Source organism: Haliotis asinina, chromosome 9 (genome assembly GCF_037392515.1).
Source record: "Haliotis asinina isolate JCU_RB_2024 chromosome 9, JCU_Hal_asi_v2, whole genome shotgun sequence".
Taxonomy (NCBI): Eukaryota; Metazoa; Mollusca; class Gastropoda; order Lepetellida; family Haliotidae; genus Haliotis; species Haliotis asinina.
In genome coordinates this window covers 56,002,065-56,017,956 of record NC_090288.1, presented here as the reverse complement: position 1 = coordinate 56,017,956, position 15,892 = coordinate 56,002,065, and the positions used below count along the sequence as shown (strand labels likewise).

The 15,892-nt window shown below is 36.5% G+C and overlaps 1 protein-coding gene across 1 annotated transcript; it reads right to left on the bottom strand.

Annotated features, from left to right (window-relative positions):
- Positions 1-7,580: 7,580 nt before the first annotated feature.
- LOC137296047 (N-acyl-phosphatidylethanolamine-hydrolyzing phospholipase D-like) lies at positions 7,581-14,764 on the bottom strand. The gene is made up of 6 exons (XM_067827691.1): positions 14,603-14,764; positions 13,783-14,019; positions 10,267-10,755; positions 9,891-10,039; positions 9,095-9,212; positions 7,581-8,669 (listed from the first exon to the last, which is right to left on the bottom strand). Exons 2-6 carry the CDS (start codon positions 14,008-14,010, stop codon positions 8,565-8,567), a joined length of 1,089 nt encoding a protein of 362 aa, XP_067683792.1. The 5' UTR covers positions 14,011-14,019; positions 14,603-14,764; the 3' UTR covers positions 7,581-8,564.
- Positions 14,765-15,892: the final 1,128 nt, after the last annotated feature.

Here is a 15,892-nt window from a genome sequence, read left to right as displayed (position 1 = left end):
GAGAAGCTTAAAGGGGCACTAATGCGGAGCAATTTCCGGGGACTGGTGTAAACTTTTGTTATTGTTTTTCTCCCGTGAGTACCCGGATGATATCCCAGAATTCGTGACTGGTTCGTGACCTCTGCTGCGCAGTCCGTAGGCGCAACTGAGAGTTTAATTATAGACAGATCAGCTGAGGTGAAGTCATTTTTTACTTCATTACAAATGTATTATGAAAACAAATGAAACACTTTGAAGGTTAATCATCAGCCAGTGGTAGAAATGGTAAAAAAACTATTAGGACGGAAAAATAACGAAGCCAATGTACGTCTCTATATTTTGCCTCATAACCCTAATTAGTTTATTGTCATATTTGTATGATTCTGAAAATTAATAAAAGAACACACGATCTGCTTATACTCATAGTAAATTTCTAACATAACTTCAACATTTATACATTGTATAGATTGCCAATGTGGATCCTATTTCACACACATACGCGATCTAGTGTCTGTTTTCTGTCATACAGATTCTGCTGAATGCTACAACAAATAAATTAAAACAAAATGCAAATAATGAATGTAAAACAGACTAATTTTATAGCAACAATGTCAGGCTACTGCCTTGTTCAGGAGTGTATCCATCAATATCCACGTAAAAGAAATCGTATTCCATTCATCTGCAGCTAGTAAATAATCCTGCTCTGTGTCGCGTGTCTTACAACTGCCTCATTTGCGAAAAAGTAACACATCGTTTCACGTCTTTCGTTGGTGAAAACCAGATAAATCTCTCATTGGTCTCCCAAGATAGCACACCTGGCAACTAATTGTATGATGTCCACTATTCTAAGTAATTTAGTTAACCAATAATGAGCAATCAATCAATCAACGCAAGGGTGGTTAATTCTTTGAAGGGAGGATGTTGTTTTTGCACTCACACTTTACGACAGGGTGTTGTCATCTACACACTCTGCCTTTTGACAAATCCGCTAGAAGATAAAAGTAATTAATCAATCTGTGTGTTATCGGTTAATCCTTTGATCGATGTTTGCTTTTGTAACTCAGCTGATAAAACCTCGTGCATCACCTACATGCACATATTACATAACATGCAATACATTTGCCATTACAGACCTTAATTTATAATGTTGAGTATTTACTCCAGACAGGAGAAATGCCAAATGGGAACCTTTGTTGAGTAACCGAAGTGGTGTTACTACTAATTATACCTGTTAAAAAATCATTAATTGACCATCCAGGGAATGATGACAAATAACACGTGTATTTACACCATCAAGCGCGAGTTACAGTAAGGAAAATGTAATCTCTGTGTTGCATGCAAGCGCGAGTTACAGCTAGGAAGATGTAATCTCTGTGTCGCATGCAGCCTGAAAACACTTATGGGCCGAAACTGTTTTGAGGATACCAACGGAATTTCGTTACATAAGGAATGCACACTGGCATTTGCTGTGTACTTTGGTAAATAGGTGAAATAAGGGGTTTTTTACGTATGAAAATTTTCAGATTTCTCTACCAAAGGCAAAGTCATCGTTTTTTGTTTACGAATTCAAATAAATCAATTGTGTGTTTTTATTATCATAAATAAGAAACCATTGTAGCTACCATAGCTACCAAAATTTACGTATGATATTTGCTATCACAGCTCAACCAGCACTCAAAGCTACCTAAATATAAAGCTTTCCAATCTTCCGTACTGAAACAAATGGCTTGCTACGTGCCTGTAGACATCATATTTTCATGTAACATGATTAAATATCGAGGTTAAAAACGCAGAAATAGGATCAAATTGGATCAGTAACTATACCATCCAAGCATCCGAAAAGTACTACACTGCTGGAATATTTGGTTACGATCGGACAAGGGATACCATGGATATTTTTAAACAAATGGCATGTGATGGGCATCCGGCCTCCTGACTGTTTAGGTTGAAAAAGTTCTGCTAATATGGACAGGAGCCCAGTTCCTTTGTCCGTCACGGTCGAAGGAGCGGGCGCTGACCAAATTGCGGTTTGGTTTCGTAATTAGACTGTTGGCGAGAAACATTATTTGCTCCGCATCAGTGCCCCTTTAACTGGTAGAGTGCTCCATGTGCTTTGAACATCACACAGAAGTTACTGAAGACAAGATGAACTGAACACACTCTTGTGCTATGTTGTAAGAACCACCCCACTTGGTCACGTAATAATCTAAGGCTATGTTGTAGTCTGATAAGAGGTACCTCTCCCGTACAAGCATATAGTTCACTCCATCAGAGCTCCAGATAAGGAGCACATTTGCATATTTTACTCAATAAAAATCACAGTTACTCAATTAATTACAAATCTGGGAGTCCCAAAAAATACATAAGAATCATTCAAAACCAAACAGGTCTATAATACCTTTAGTCAACTAAACTGGCTTCGTATGATTCGTCATGGCGCCCAAACTCTGCAACATTAGCTAATGGTAGGCGATGCCTAAATATACATATACTATAGATATAGTCGTAGCCACTGTCTGGGGTTTACTCGAATAGTTATATGACTTCCATGTTGAGTATTTAGAAATGGCTGCCAAATGTTTGGCAATATGACGATTACTAAACAAATTTAGTCTATTGAGATGTATTTATATTTATATATTTAGTTAATTACCCAATGAGGATAAGAAACTGTGTGTGAACGTACTCAATTCTTTTAACTAGTGGGAGTATACAAAATGCTAGTTACACCTCGAAAAATGCAATTACTCATAAATAAACAGACATGGGAGTAGATACCCAATTGCTTGAAAATTTATCTGGAGCTCTGCTAAATGTAAAATGTCAATAAAGACACAGAAAGAATTAATTAGGTGTCCCCAGTGGTCTTCTTATCACAAATCTAGTACATGACAAAATGAGTCTTGGCCAACATCTGATAGATATCTGTTATCTATATGTAGTCCCAGGAACCAGTACATGTTTTTCACCTGTGACACCATCGGAACCAGTAATCATGTGTCATCTGCAAGAGAGTCAGGATCTAGTAATCATGTCCATTGTCTGCAACAGTGAAGACCAACATCTGATATATATGTGTTATGTATATGTAGTCCCTGGAACCAGTAATCATGCCTTTCATCTGCAACAGTGCCAGGAACCAGCAGTTGTGTCCATCACCTTCAAGAGTGCCAGAAACCTGTAATCATGTCTGTCACCTGCAAGAGTGCCAGGATCCAGAAATCATGTGTAGGTGAGTGCCAGGAACGAGTAATCATTTCTGACATCTGCAAGAGTGCCAGGAACCAGCAATTATTTGTCATCTGCTAAAGTGCCAGGATCTAGTAATCATGTTTGTCATCTGCAAGAGCTCCAGGAAGCAGTAGTCATGTCTGTCACCTGCTAAAAAGCCAGGATACAGAAACCATGTCTGTTACCTGCAAGAGTACCAGGATCCAGTAATTATGTCTTCATGACTATCTAGTCGTATGTCAGCTACAACTGTGCCAGTATCTGTTAGTCTTGTGTTGGATAGCAATATGATACTCTCCATTTCAAACTCATTGAACAGAGTAATTCTGGTTATTTTGACACTTGTTAATGGACTACTAGAATACTGGTTACCTAATTTGACTATTACAGTCTGAACACTTGATCAAAGTCTCACATGAACTTGATTGTTTACTAGGCGACACATCTGCAGCAGGAATACATTCACTCACTCATTCAACAAAAAGCCCACTTCAAATATTAATAAAACATAGCATATAAATGAATGTTATTGTACCAGATTTTTTATTGAATTCATAAATACACTAAAAGGAATAAAAAAAATATTAATACAACATGAATAAATAAATAAAAAATTAAGTAATACTATCAAACATGTAATGTAAAGATATATACTGGAACCCAAAAGTATAGACATGCTTAACAGATCAAAATAAGGATGAAAGTACTCTGAAACTCTGAAACTATTCCACTCAATAAATATTCCACAGTTATTAAGATTACAGAATCTGAACAATTCATAGATCCCTTAAGCTTTATGGTGTTCAACTCTTATCTGACACCTATATCCAATCTCATATTGTCCATTGGTTTTGATGATCTTTGTAGTAAGCACCACAAAAGAACAAGCAATCATGCGTAACCATATTGCCAGGTGAGTGAGTTTGGTTTTACTCAAGTTTTAGCCACATTCCAGCAATATCACGGCAGGGGACACCAGAAATGACCACATTAGAAGATAACAACTAGGTCACATGACACAAATATAGAAATGTTGAAACATTAATGTGATTGAAATTTAAAGTAACTATTTTCAGTATTTTCGGTATTTTTTCATCCACATAGTGAAATCAATGTTTCACAAACAATAGTCCAGCAATAACCTGGCAGGGGGCAGCACTAATGGACCTCATACATGACCACTTTAGAAGATCATGACTAGATCACATGACACAAATATAAAAATGTTGAAAAAATAATGTGATTGACTGAAACTTAAAGTATTTGTTTCCAGTATTATTTTCATCCACATAGTGAAATCAAAGTTTCACAGACAACTGGATAGTCAAGAACAGGAATAATCATGCATGCACCATACCAGGTGTGTTAAAAACACCAAATTTAAATTTGATTAAAACATATTTTGAAACACAAAAATTATAACAACGTGTACATAAATATTTATTTCAATCATACTCTTTTTCAAAGTGAACGATGGTAGAATCATGATAGCAAGAAAAAGGAGAAATATTGCTTGCAGAAATATATTCCTGTTGAATTCAGAATATTCATAGCAAGCTGAACAAACACACATTTGATCATATTCTCATATTCTGTATTATAAATATAATATTAACACATACACAGGGATTTGACATGACATTCTTGTAACATAAAGAAGATCCAAGATATCTGAGGCTAAGGAACATCTTTGCCCAACAATGATCACCTACAACAAATAATACTGCACATATCAGCAGAACATTTGGCACTGTCAACAAAAATAACTCAAGTGATATTCAGTCATGATATTAATAGAAACACACAATGGTTAAATAAGACTGAAATCTTGCTCATGATTAAATATAAGCTACAATAGTAAAAACCCATGACTATTCCATTTGGGACATGATTGTGAAACAGGTTTGTTTGTTAGCATTTAACACCACATTCACTCAGCAATATTCCAGCTACCTGTATATGCTACCTGAAGTAATCTGGACCAGACAAGCCAGTGATTGATCTAGGTTACTTCGAACCTGTTCTCACCCAAATGAGAAGGATGTAAATACTTAACGTACTTGAGCAAATAAACTATAAAATTTATCCATATGTACATGCTGCTTGTAATGAATTCAATTGACACCCTTTTAAGTATGTATTTAGTTTTTCCATGAGGATATGGTTAGACCTAAGTTTGGATGGGAATGTCAGTTGCATTACTATTACAAATCTGTATTTGGGTTTACAAACTGTTAAGCTAAAATGCCACTGAAATACCTGTAATCACTTCGTTGATAATTTTACACACATTTCATTACATGCTCCAACATGAGTCTAGTCCACTGGAATATTCAGATAATTAACAAGGAGTACATGATTGTAATAAATTGTAACTTCAGCCACCAGGTTTGTCCAATGTCCTTTTATCTACAGTGATAAAACTGTTTTTGATGCAATCAACCACTTATTTGCCTGACCCAGTTCAATCACAGACCACAGTGATCTTACTGGATTATTGTTGATTTGTCAAAGAAACAAGACAGCAATGGTAAATTTATTATACATACAGCACTTGATACAGCTATTGCTTACTACCACTAGTAGCAAAGTCCTCATTATACAGAGCTTCCAACAAGATGCCAGCACTTTCTTGCTTTCCACATTATAAATAGACTCTCAAGTACGAAGAGTGTACATCCCCTGGGGAGTTCAGGTTCGAATTGGAGTATAGCAACGTATGATTGTCATCACAGGCAACTTACTGAACCATTTCTTCTTGATCAGGGACTATTTTCTTCCATTTTTAGATTATGTTTTATTCACTGAAGAGGACCTATATACAATGCATACACATGGTATTTAACAAGACTCTTTGTGTGTTTGCACTGATTACTTGTTTTTCTTAGATGCTTTGGTAAAAGGCGCCAACAGTACTTTAGTAGCTGATAATAAGGTCTTTTTGCATTGAGTCACATATCCTTTGTGTCACTGCACCATTCTAGTCTGCCCCTCATAATCAAACATTTTCGCATTACATCACAGTGAAACAAATGTGTATATCAGTTGCCATCGCATTGCACAGCCTGCTACAGTAAACTATTCCACTGCATCACGTTTGTTGGTTTGCCGTCACTCAACTATCATCACTGGTGGAAACCTTATTTTTTCCGACGGAAAAACATCTCATAGTTTGACTCACAGATTTCTAATGACACGGTAACATTGGCAATGTTTACATTCCCACAATGCAATCACGGAATGTTGCTTAGCTTCATCTGCATGTACTGATTTAAACTTTCATTGGTAGTAGAAATGTAACGTTCATATTGCCCCATACAGTTAACATTAATCACAGAAGTAATTAAAATAATTTGGAGATGATATTTAAACCGAACGTAAACTGTCATCAAACTGTTTATCATCTGTTTGTTTGGTAACATTCGCCTTACCATAGGGTGACAGACCCATCAAAGGAACAGCGCATCAATTAGCCCTGTGTGAGGATTCTAAATTTAGATCACTGATGCAGTCATTTGTTTTCTGTCTTAGATTAATCGAAATTATTCTTAGAAAGCATTAAGACTAGCATCTTAGAAAGATGTAAAGTTTGCTTTACCCCAATGTGTTTTGTGATAAAGTACAGTTTTGCTGTGAACTATTATAATTAATTACATTATAATGTATCAAAAATAATACATACTTCTTACAACTCCTAAACATTTCTCTCTAAAGGACAAGCAAGTAAAGTTCATTTAACATTAAGCAAAACTGTTTCTGACTTGTGATATCCCTGAGCATCATAAGGCATTTCTGTTGTGTACACATGAAAAACACAGGTAAATTGTGCCATATTAACTTTACATATGACAAAACTTACGAAAGTAATGTCCAACTTATTATGTTTCACTTGAATCTCCTACTATATGGTTATTTATATAGGATTGGTTATCTATATTGATCAAAGAGATCAATAAAGGTTCACAAAATATTGATGGATTATAAACATATATCACAAAAGTAACTTTGAGGACAACTGCCAAAAAAAGGTCTGAAAGAAGTGAATATATTTCATGCTTTGCGACATATTTATGCATGGTCACGCCAAACAGGAACTGAATATAATATGGAAGCAGCTAATGAAATATAATAACAGTGCATTGTGTGAGTAAATAAAATCTATATGTATCATGAAAGTTCATGTATGATATTATGAATAACACTATTTTAATATCAATCACTAATTAATTATCATTCCTTTCAACAATATTTCTGATTATCCATCTTATAAGCCAACTATATGAAATAGGCCCCGTTACTTTTCTATAATAACCATGAAGATAGAGAAACATACCTGCAGATCGTAAATGTCACATAACACAAATCATTCCTAATAATTATTGATGGTCAATTTATTCAAGTGATAAAAAAGTACAGAGACTAGGTTCTGCAGCTCACCTGACTTGATATGGAATATCGGCAGACTGAACTATGGAATTACATTTCTACACAACAAACATTCACACATGTACATCTCATTATGTTTCATGCACCACAGGATCTGTAGATCATCAAAATTAAATGTCACTGAGATCATGTCATAATAGGTTATGTGGATCAGGTCACCTCATAGCAGGTCACCTGTGAAGCACATCACAGGACGTAGTGCTTGATAGCACAACACAACAGGTATTGTGTCTGGTAGCACAACACAGAAAGTATTGTGTCCGATAGCATGGAGTCATGCCTTGCTAAAAGCAATTTCCAAGCTCTGAAGTTGAAAGTTGGGGGTGAGCAAGTTAATGGGTTCATTCCCCTTTTGATGGTAAGGGGTCCTCCCCTGTAAAAAATCTTTGGATTTAACCTGGAAATACAGTTTCTGGATATACTTAACCAGATAATACTTAACTCAAATTAACATATTTAAATGGCTATTTAGTACAGTTTTCAAACTTTCTAAATTAGTAAAAACATTTGCATCTTCTAAAAATTCAGAGTCTTCCAGAGACAATTCAGACATTTGTATTTGAAAATATGAGAACCCTCCAAAATCAGTGTGGTTGGTATGTCCGTATAGTGTCCAAAAGCACAACACAACAGGAGGTGTGTGAGGTCACATCACAACAGGTGACATGTGAGGTCACAAAACAAAAGGTGACCAGTGAGGTCACATAACAAAAGGTGATAAGTGAGGTCTCATCACAGCAGGGGACACATGAGGTCTCATTACAGCAATTGGTACACAGCATGTAAAATTAGCATAGGTGTGTACGTATATAAACATGTGGAGAGTGACAATGCCCTCTTTAGGTCAGGCAAACAATATGCTGTACTTGTACTACCAATGAAGAGAAATGGTTTAAGATTCAGAATCTCTAAAATACATATATTTCTCCATGATTTACAGTGACAAAGTCATCTGGCTTCAGTCCTGCCTTTGATACCTCTTCTGTAAGGGTTTCTCGAGGCTCCAAATAGTGCTGGAACAATATCATATGGTCATAATTTACATGGAAAGAATGATAAAATGTTTTCAATCACACTACATCTGTGGTAGCATGTATATCACAAAATAATAAACGAATGAACAGAAAAACAACTAGTTTATAATATCACAACAATCCCAGTTGTCTGGATATAATGACATGAAATGAAACAGATCATATTATTGTAACAAGGGAGCTAAGCGAAATGTTGTATTCAAGTCTTACAAAGCAACATGTATGTTTGTATGTGTAAGGCTTCTTGAATGTGAAGGTCAATCCATCGAGGACATTAACAGTAAGTTTATTAAACAACATTTTCTCTACTTTCAGTTCCAACTTGTTGTCAGGTTATATTTATGCCCTCAAGTTAGTCCATTCTATGATGATAAATACTGACTAGTAAATACGAACAGTTATACCTCATGTGCCATCATCTTGAAGGTGCCCCAGTGGATACCAACTGACTTGACAGCTTTGATATCGCGATGGATCTGCACTGCCTCCTGTGGGCCCACATGCTGGGGAGACAAGAACCAGCTGAAGAGAGAGACAAGAAGCTTCTATTGTTTATCAATGATGAAGTTCGCTGTAAAAATTCCAAGTGATAACCAATCCTTTCTGTTGCATTACTGCTATGAAACAACGATGTCACAGAACTATTATTGTTGTCTACAGTATTTTGGGGTTAAATACTAAATATGAAGTTACAGAAGCTGACACATTTGTTGACACATTTATCCATATGAATTTACCACAGTATGTGTGTTAAACAGTAAGTACAGATAAGCACATTTTTAATGTAGTGCACACTGATGCTTTCTGTGCCTATATGGAGATGAGAACATCTGAGGGAATAAATGATTTAAGGGTATACTGGATACAGGAACAATAAGTTGAATAACACATTAGCAGGGGTTCTGGTGGACTAATTAATACAGCTGTTTACTGGATACAGGAATGATCAGTTATATGCTGACCACATATATGAATGACCACATATATGCTACAAACATGAGGATACTCAGGAAACCTAGCCCTTCCTACGATCCCCAAAGGTGTCATTTCAGTATCAATATGGTCAAGCTGCACCTATCAGTTCTACAGATTGATGAATATAAACTAACAATACTCTCATTTTGTTAAGAGATAAATATCATTGGACTGAAAATTCCACCATATGTTTTCCATAACAAACTGTAGACATATTATCCACACCTTGGTTTAAAACATCCTATTGGTAAAGCAGCAAGAGTAAAGTTTCCATATTTCCAGCCAATCTCCTTGAATGCTTCACAATAGCCAGTGTCTCCACCGAAGAAGAAACTATGCTTTGGACCAATCACAGCCCAGCTTGACCACAGTGCCTGAAGTGGACAAAAACAACTTCATTTGATATGATAATTAACTCACAGACAGCAATGGGAAATGTGACATATCTCAGATGATACACACAATTAACACCAGTTATTTTGTAACACTTCTTCATCCAAACCCTTCCCACCAATACATATGGAATACATGCAACCTTTCAAGAGCACATGGACAAACTGAAGGTGGATGTCGTACAATAGCAGTTTAATCAGTTACAAACCTTATTAGTATCTAGAACTGTCCTCTTGCACCAATGTTGACATGGTGTGCAAACGACTTTCACTTCTGACCTTCCCGTGAAAATATCTTCATCCCACCAGGACAACTCCACAACGTTTTCACATCCTCGATCAGACATCCATTTCCCAATTCCTACAGGAACATACCATCTCAGGTTCTTACCATACTTCCTGTTGAGCGTCTCCACCGAAAACAGGTCCAAGTGGTCGTAGTGGTTATGACTGATCACTACAATATCTATATGAGGCAATTCATCTATAGTACATGGTGGGTCTCGGTAACGTTTAGGTCCCATGAACTGGACTGGTGAGCACCTGTTACTGAATATTGGGTCAGTCAGTATAGTAACACCATCCACTTGGACTAGCGTTGATGCATGCCCAATCCACATGTATCTCACACCAGTTGTAGGCGGAATGCAAAATTCTTCAAAATTGGGCTTGATGATAGGAAGGGTTCTGTCCAGTTCCTGGAAACATAAACTGCAGAAAGTCATTTTCATCATACACTAAATAAATCAGGCTGAGAAGTGACTTTAGTTTTATCCTACCTTTAGCAATATCACAGCAGGGAACACCAGAAATGGGCTTCACACATTGTACACGTCGGGGAATCGCACATGGGTCTTCAGCATGATGAGCAACACATGAAGTTACTGAGAAACTCCACTACCCCACTGTTATCAGTGAAATACAAGTAACCTCTCTCACTAGTTATGACAAGAATTAGAAATACATAATTTTACTGGCATATGCAGCCACATTAGCTCCAAATATCTGTCTCTAACAATATCTTGATAAATCCCTGCTACAGTCAGGGATTCAAAAATCCCATTGCCTGACATCCAGGACAAGTTAGTTTTCATTTCATGCAATCAAATAAAGGTATCTTAAAGGGGCACTGATGCGGAGCAATTTCCGTGGACTGGTGTAAACTTTTGTTATTGTTTTTCTCCCGTGAGTACCCGGATGATATCCCAGAATTCGTGACTGGTTCGTGACCTCTGCTGCGCAGTCCGTAGGCGCAACTGAGAGTTTAATTATAGATAGATCAACTAAGGTAAAGTCATTTTCACTTCATTACAAATGTATTATGAAAACAAATGAAACACTTTGAAGGTTAATCATCTGCCCGTGGTAGAAATGGTAAAAAACTATTAGGACGGAAAAATAACGAAGCCAATGTAGTCTCTATATTTTGTCACATAACCCTAATTAGTTTATTGTCATATTTGTATGATTCTGAAAATAAATAAAAGAACACACGATCTGCTTATACTCATAGTAAATTTCTAACATAACAGCAACATTTATACATTGTATAGAATGCCAATGTGGATCCTATTTAACACACATACGCGATCTAGTGTGTTTTTTCTATCATACAGATTCTGCTGAATGCTACAACAAATAAATTAAAACAAAATGCAAAAAATGAATGTAAAACAGACTAATTTTATAGCAACGATGTCAGGCTACTACCTTGTTCAGGAATGTATCCATCAATATCCACGTAAAAGAAATCGTATTCCATTCATCTGCAGCTGGTAAATAATCCTGCTCTGTGTCGCGTGTCTTACAACTGTCTCATTTGCGAAAAAGTAACACATCGTTTCACCTCTTTCGCTGGTGAAAACCAGATAAACCTCTCATTGGTCTCCCAAGATAGCACACCTGGCAACTAATTGTATGATGTCCACTATTCTAAGTAATTTAGTTAACCAATAATGAGCAATCAATCAATCGACGCAAGGGTGGTTAATTCTTTGAAGGGAGGATGTTGTTTTTGCACTTACACTTTACGACAGGGTGTAGTCATCTACACACACTGCCTTTTGACAAATCCGCTAGAAGATAAAAGTAATTAATCAATCAGTGAGTTATCGGTTAATCCTTTGATCGGTGTTTGTTTTTGTAACTCAGTTGATAAACCCTCTTGCATCACTTACATGCACATATTACATAACATACAATACATTTGCCATTACAGACCTTAATTTATAATGTTGAGTATTTACTCCAGACAGGAGAAATGCCAAATGGGAACCTTTGTTAAGTAACCGAAGTTGTGCTACTACTAATTATACCTGTTATAAATTCATTTATTGACCATCCAGAGAATGATGACAAATAACACGTGTAGGTTTACACCATCAAACGCGAGTTACAGCAAGGAAGATGTAATCTCTGTGTCGCATGCATCCTGAAAACACTATTGGGCCGAAACTGTTTTGAGGATACCAACGGAATTTCGTTACATAAGGAATACACACGGGCATTTGCTGTGTACTTTGGTAAATAGGTGAAATAAGGTTTTTTTACGTAAGAAAATTTTCAGATTTCTCTACCAAAGGCAAAATCATCGTTGTTTGTTTACGAATTCAAAAAAATCAACTGTGTGTTTTTATTGTCATAAATAATAAACCATTGTAGCTACCATAGCTATCAAATTTTTCGTAAGATATTTGCTATTCACAGCTGAACCAACACTCAGAATTACCTAAATATAAAGCTTTGCAATCTTCCGTACTGAAACAAATGGCTACGTGCCTGTAGACATCATATTTTCATGTAAAATGATTAAATATCGAGGTTAAAAACATTCAAAATAGGATCAAATTGGATCAGTAACTATACCATCCAAGCATCCGAAAAGAACTACACTGCTGGGATATTTGGTTACGATCAGACAAGGAATACCATGGATATTTTTAAACAAATGGCATATGATGGGCATCCGGCCTCCCGACTGTTTAGGTGAAGAAATTCTGCTAATATGGACAGGAGCCCAGTTCCTTTGTCCGTCACGGTCGAAGGAGCGGGCGCTGACCAATTTGCGGTTTGGTTTCGTAATTAGACCGTTGGCGAGAAACATTATTCGCTCCGCATCAGTGCCCCTTTAAATGTCCGTGGGCAACTAGATAATTTCCACTTATGGTTTCAAACTGCAAATAAGCTTGGATTTCACTTCATATCTGCTCATAATGTAGCTATTACATTTTGCAATAATAGTAATTTAGAGCTATCGTTTATTTAAATTTATCACTCTTTGATAAATAGTCCAGTAAATATTAACATCAAACATTGTGTCATAAAATCAAGGCAAGTGGAAAATTAGTCAGGACAAGTTACTTTCTTGAAGTCAGTCTTGCCCTGTGGCAAGTTGCTTTTGAAAAAAAAAATGAACCCCTGACAGTATCGTCAACAACTGAATGCTACTGTATGTTAAACAAATAATCCACTAAAGGATCAGTGGAAATGTTTACCACTTGAGTATGTATGGATTGTTTGTTTGTTGTGTACCATTGTAATCAACAATATCTAAGCTATGTGGCAATAGTATGGTACTGGCAAGGCAGTGACCAGAACTACAGGAAAGCTGACATTAGTACAAGTTCTCACCAGATCCTGACACAACTAAGGGACACAGCTCTACCTATGAAATGCTGTGTCTTTAACTGGTCCCAAATTTGATTGTGACACTGTCAGTACTGTACCTCTATCTTTGGCTCCTCCTTGTTTTCACCTCCTCTGATGAACTTAATTGAGTTCCATAGACTGTTGAACCTCCATGTATCCCATGGGTTTCTGTATCGGCCATTCTCAAAGATAGGTTTCGACAGATTCATCAGTCCACTGTCTGACTGAATATGCAAGGAATTAAAGTGAGGCTTATCTGCTTCTGCTGTAGCCATTTCTTCATGTTCTGTCCCTGTAGCATCCATTGTACAAAGCTGTAACAGGAATACTATACATTGCAATACAAATTCATCAATGAACACCATTAGTTTGCCATAACTGACCTATGGTCAATATAAATCAATGACTAATACAGGTAATATTTTCCAGAAATTTCACACATAAATACCTCTTTAAATTGTGATTTGAAATCATATATTCATGAAATTATCTCAGCTATTGAGCACATTCATGTTTCATTATGTACTGACGTACAGAGATGCAAAAGCAATATATATTACTAACAAATAGTACTTGTTCCTGATGAGTTGGACACAAAGCCTCGTGGCTGATGCTGCTTATGATGGTAAACAATGGTAACAACTCATTACTACCAACACTTACCATCCACTGTTAATAATGTTTTCTTAAGTCTCTAATTTATCCATCAGTCATTTAAGAGGATGTACCCAGTGTTATCTCACCATCACCTTATAAAAGTGATGAAACTGTTGCCTCAAACAATTACTCATTGTGTTTCTGTCTTTTGATACAAGCAACAGTTCAGCTTAAAGACCATATTTATGTATTATGTGGTTTCCCCCACATAATCTCATATAAACTGACAAAAGAACCTACCTGCTTAAATACTTGTTTATACTGTAATACCCTGGACAGCACTAAGCATTAGTTTTAGGCTGTGTCATTGTCTAAGTACACTGGGCTGTACAACATTTCACCACTCAGAACACTTCCATTCAAAGCAGCTGATCTCCTCACCATGTCATCTGTAAAGTCAATAATCCTTGGTTAATCAAAAACTGGTAATGGCTCTCCAGGCGGAAAAGGATTCTGTTGGTAATACAACAAATTTGGCATCTGAAAGCCCTGTTTATTAGCAGTGATGTATAAATTAGCAGTCACAAATATATATGATTTTATTTTCGGGAACCACAAGGTCAAGGATGATGACAAATTAAGGTGATGTGCAGCAACACAAAAGTATTCAGATTTGATATTGTCAGTACTATAAAATACACTGTTAAAAACTCCAAGGTCTTGCAGTTAAGCTATCAGAACACAGCTGTGAGTTTGGTGGTAGGTCCTCTTGGTTAATGACTCATTCAACCAATGAGTCTATATTCCGAGAAACAATGAAGTGAGTGAATTTCATGGCGCTTTCAGCAATATTCCCGGCAGTATCATAGCAGGGGACACCAGAAATGGGTTTCACACATTGTACCTATAGAGGGAATCAAACTGGGTATTCAGTTGGACAAGTGAAGGCAGCATGTAACCACACTGATACCCCACCTCTGCTTGACGTAAAGATGCACAAGCATAAGTTCACATGACCTTGAAAGAAATCTGCTTCTATGTGTTCCACTCATTCACTTATGTTTCAATATGCCTGTAAACATCAACAAAAAAAAAACTGAAACATCCACTTTTTTAATTTTTTTATCTTAAATCTTGAGACTGACGGTCTTCTTGCATGCATGGACACCGTGAATTGTTATAATGCCACCACCCTTTAATGTCATAGACTTTCATTTTGACTGTTTGCTAGACTCACTAAAGTTACTTGAAACTGAGGGGAACCTAATGATTCCATAAAACTTCAGTTGCATTACCACAGTGAATGACTGTATCGAAGTTCTGGTTAATTCATAATTAAAATATGTGTTGAGTAGATTACCATTCCTTCAACATTGTTCTCTTCTCTTACATCAAACTTCCAAGGCTATGATTCAGTAATAGTTAATGATCTTGTCAAAATATAACAAAACAGTACGTCATACATATAAAACACCCTATACGTTCTTCTGGTAAGTAAATTCGTCTGCTCGAACTGGCACCTGCCATCCAAGGGCACATAACTCTGATAAAGACGTTGGAATATTTATAAAAGAAGGATCACTGATTAAA

Coding starts and splice junctions, on each gene's coding strand:
- LOC137296047 (XM_067827691.1), bottom strand. CDS start 14,010: ATGGATGCTACAGGGACAGAACATGAAGAAATGGCTACAGCAGAAGCA. Junction 10,756..13,782: donor AGGAGGAGCCAAAGATAGAG/GTACAGTACTGA, acceptor TTATGTTTCCAG/GAACTGGACAGAACCCTTCC. Junction 8,670..9,094: donor TCAAGATGATGGCACATGAG/GTATAACTGTTC, acceptor ATATTGTTCCAG/CACTATTTGGAGCCTCGAGA.